Consider the following 4,589-nt stretch of genomic DNA (forward strand, 5'->3'; position numbering starts at 1 on the left):
GCTCTCCCCCGGTCTGCGGCTCGGGCTCCGATTCCTCCCGCCGCTCCATTTTGTCTCTGTCCGCGCACGGTCGCCTCATAGAAGGCCGCGTCCATGGCCCTTTGTATCCCGCGCGCCCAGAGTGCCCTGGACGCTCCTGCTCGCGGTTGCGCCAGGTTCAGTGTGGCGCCTTCCTCCTCGTCTCGCACCTTTCGGAAGGCGGGCTAGGGGCGGGCATGTTTGCAACAAGTCTTTGACTTTCGGACCCGCGGATTATATTTAAAAGTCGATGCGCTGGCCCCCTCTTAAACGCAAGGCATGCAGTGCCTTTCTGTGGTTCTTGGCCTTTGTCGTGAAAATACCTGTGAAGATACTTGGCCTGAGCCCAGAGCAAGAATTGGAAGCACGATGCTTGGGGGAAACAAAAAGATGATTAAAATGAAGAAAGAAGTTCACCCCGAATTCTTATGGTATAGTCTAAAAATGAACAGTTGTAGATAGGACCCTATTTCCGTAAGTAAGGCGTGGGATTTCTCCCGAGGACGCTCTTTTTGTTTTGAAAGGTTGGAGAAAGTGAGAATGCAGGGTTTTTCCGGTATCTCATTGGCCATGGTTGCCTAGAGCTAGCGCGGAGCTCTGATGTCTGATAATGGGCATCCTTGCAAAAGATAGCGTTTGTTAACAGACTAGTAACGTTTAAGCCCTGAGTCTGTTCACGTCTTACTGCATATTAAGTAGTAACACATTTTAAAAAATCGAGTTGTGCGTAACTGCAGTGCACCTAAAAGCTTTATTTTATTTTATTTTTTATTTTCCAGGTTCGTATGAGAGAAGCTTAACAAAATTCTACTGGTTTAAGTGTGTGGGGAGGTTCCCCCCCCCTCCCCCGTAAGGGTCCTTATTTGTGACTGGGGCTCAACATTTTTAAAAATATGGAAACTCAGAATTATTTACTGTTCTATTTTTCAGGAATGATTCTGTACCTCTGATATATATATACATATATATATATGTATATGTATATATATATGTGTATATATATATATATGTATATACACATATATATATATATATATATATTAGAAAAGAAAAAAATTCCGGTTGGCTTTACATGTTTCCTGTCCATTAAAGACTGGATATGTTTAAATGTAACCCATCGTTATCAAACATTAAGTTTTAAAATCTTTATTGTGCATGTTGTTTTGTACATACGTTTTGCACATATGATGCCTGAGTTGTGTCAATTATATATTTGAATATTTTCTTGAGTGCTACACAGGTTCTATTGCTTTTAAGCAGTAGACATCTAGCATTTTTCTTTTATTTATAAAATGGATATAATATTGCATCCAAAAGAGCCAAACTGCAAGTAAAGGAACAATTAAGTGTTCAAGACTGTCATCCTAACTTCTCTTACAAAAACATACATAGTTTCGTTTGTCTCCACACATAAAGGAAGAATTGGTGCACAGTTTTAGAAGTTAACGCTTTCTTTAGTACTTTATGAAATTTTTTTGGCTTCTCATCCTTGATTTGGGAGGGACATCTCCCTTACCCAGATAGCTGAAGGAACTGATAACTTTACCTCTGTGCAGTAACTGCTACTGACTGAACAGGAGGTAAGAGGTGAAAATTTTGTGGACCCAATGAGGGGACTGCTTTATGCGTTGTTTTTGGGTTTTTTTTTGGTGACATAATTTTCCACTGACTTGTACCTGCAGCATTATATCTAACACATAGTTGTGTAATTTTGCCAGAAGTCTTAATGTTGGAATAGATTAATGAGATTAACCAGAGGCATTGTTTTTATTATTTTGCATGTCATTAGTCTTTTTGTAATCTGCTTGCAGTGGTGATTACTGTACCAACAAAAATGGCCACAAAAGGATAGTGGGTCACTTTTTAAATTCATCCTGTTTTTTTAAAATGTAACCATCAATGAAATATTCTGAAATTTTACTGGCATTAGAGGCAACTACACAATTAGTTCTGACTGATTTAATCTGCACTGGTATAAGCTGGCGACTTTATTTCTACTAGTTGCTATAGTTGAAATTATGACTTTTATTGTGGTTGAATAAAAATATGTTACTGAGTGGTAGCCAGTCTTGGCTTAATTTTGGTTTCTAAACTGCTGTAAACAGTTTTGAAAATCTTTGTTCTTCTGTGTGAGCTGCAGTTGTAATTGCTTTTGTATGTACATACTTTGAAATTCTGTGTAGTCTACATATTTTCCCTTTTTCACCATTTTATATGATAATATTTTTATGACGTTGGTAAAAAAATTATTCCTGGTAAAGCTCACTTCAAAAACAAGACATTCAGAAGTCTCAGAAGAAACTTTAATCAGTATGGGGTGAGAATGTTGGTAAGAGACTAATTTAAACCATAGTATAGTTTCTTCACGAGATAAACTTAAGAATGAAGGATGAAGGGGAGAAAGCACAAGGGATGCTATACTCTTTAGTTCTTAAGTTGAAGGTCTTTGGCTATCACCACATTGAGAACAGTTACCTCAATGAAAGGAGAATTTGAACTAAAAATTGCTTGAATTTGGAGTTGAGAGGAAACCAGTTCTCATTCAGACTCTATAGTGTATCAGTTCAGTTAGAACTGGGGTTTGTACTCAAGTGTATAAGATAAATACTAAGTAATTATTAGCTTAATGTTTAGTAATTGTACTTTTTTATTTTGACCAAAACTAAATAATTTACAAACTCAGTTGTTGAGAGTACATTCCTAGAGTTTGTGTTTTATGCCATTAGGGGCACAGAATGTAAGCAGTCTTGTTCTTAGTAGTGTCTGACTGCTCTTAGAGTGCACTCTTGTGAGGGTGACAGAGAGATGCCTATGTAACTGTGACACCAACAGTCCTATATTGTAGATATCACTCCTTTTTTGTGCATCTTTGCCCGTAGAATTTTTTTTTTAAATGATAGAGAGCAAAGTCAAGAAAAATTCGGTAAACTCGAGGAAAACACTACATTGAAGTAGTGTGTATTTTGCATGTTGAGAGTCAGAAGTTCTTAATGTAAAATTTAATTTGTGGTCTTGCAGGCTGTAGCTCTAAGATGGTGTTGATTTAGTAATCTGACCTATGTGTGTAGAGGTAGTGGTCAGAGTAAAATTCATTTAGGAGTTATGGTTCTAGGTGTACTTGCAAGTCAGCTTTTATTTTCTGGATCATTTTGTTTCATTATTTATTCTAGCCAATTGTTCAGTCAATCATGGAAAATAAATGTATTGGACAAATATCAGTGAAACCGAGTATGTTTAATGCGAAGTTGTGTAAGATAAGACTAGTATCAAGAGTGAGGTAGGTAGGGATTGATTCACAAACATGGACAAATGTATAAAGGAACTAGAACTTCTCGCTGAGTTTTATTATTTATGAGGGTAGTTAATTTAGCTGCCTGTGAACTGTCTGTGGTTTATGTGGCATATATTTAGTACCAAGTTGGCTTCCTTATTAGTTGATGATTTTGAGAGATTACAAGCCAATTTTAGTTCAGAATATAATTAGGCAAAAATCAGAAAACAATATATTTTCTTAAACGTATGTATTAGATTGGGCCAGCTGGTGGTGTGGTAGTAAAGATGCTGGAACTCATGTAACTGACTGAGCTTTTAGAGGCTCAGACCCAGTGGTTTGAAAAACACCTGGTTCCTGTTTGTCCAAAATTTAGAGAGGTGAATGGAAGAGAAAGGATTGGGGAAGAAGGGGGTTTTCTCACTTTTTCACTCCAGTGAGCAAACACACTCTCTAGCAAATTAATACACACACATATGTATATATGATATTTGTTAATGAACTTTGCATGCTTTCTCTTTCTTAGTATGTTTTGCAAATGCAAAACGTAAATTTCCCACATTTACATTTTTCTAAATGCTTGTGACTGATTCCTTCTTACTTATTTTAAATAGAGAGACTTTGAAGCAAGTGGTCTTTGCTTTGCATTTCTAGTAGTATCATAATGCACAAGTGGTATTATTACAATTTTAGGACCACCAAACACAGTGTTGGGCCTGTCAGGGAGACTGAAGACTACTTTGACAGTTACACCAGTCATCTCAATTATGGTATACAGTACATACAGTATATCTGTGATACTAAAATGACTTTGTCTCAGAACACTTATTTGTATATATGTAGAACATAATCTTGTAAAATCTTCAGAAGATACCTTGACTTTATAATGAGTGTGGGGATTTAGAATGGTAGGGGATGAAAAGAGTGTCTCAGAACACTTGTTTGTATATATGTAGAACATAATCTTGTAAAATCTTCAGAAGATACCTTGACTTTATAATGACTGTGGGGATTTAGAGTGGTAGGGGATGAAAAGAGTTAATCAGTACACTTTTTAACAAATCCTAAAAACTTGCCTACTGGAAGTTAAGTGTAATGTGTAGCTTTATTGGTTATTCACTGGCTGCCAGGAAAAGTAAGAGCGGACAGCATTTGGTGTCTGAAATAATTAGAAGGATGAGGTTGAAATTTTCTTGTTTCGAATGCCATTAAAAATGTAATAATTATAAATACCCCTCACACAGTAGAACTTCATGCTATTGACTATTTCTTTTTGAAAATGTAGAAACTTTTTTTGTTC

General features: G+C 36.5%; 1 protein-coding gene across 1 annotated transcript in view; it reads left to right on the forward strand.

Annotated features, from left to right (window-relative positions):
- Positions 1 to 93: 93 nt before the first annotated feature.
- The window catches only part of LOC102482209 (cleavage and polyadenylation specificity factor subunit 6), a 29,472-nt gene continuing 24,976 nt past the window's right edge, over positions 94 to 4,589 (forward strand). Inside the window, exons 1-2 of the mRNA XM_027771354.1 lie at positions 94 to 198; positions 3,189 to 3,295. Coding sequence (XP_027627155.1) covers positions 94 to 198; positions 3,189 to 3,295 — 212 coding nt within the window. The remainder of the gene's footprint in view (positions 199 to 3,188; positions 3,296 to 4,589) is intronic.

This window comes from Tupaia chinensis, unplaced genomic scaffold, assembly GCF_000334495.1.
Source record: "Tupaia chinensis unplaced genomic scaffold, TupChi_1.0 Scaffold000208_1, whole genome shotgun sequence".
Classification (NCBI taxonomy): domain Eukaryota; kingdom Metazoa; phylum Chordata; class Mammalia; order Scandentia; family Tupaiidae; genus Tupaia; species Tupaia belangeri.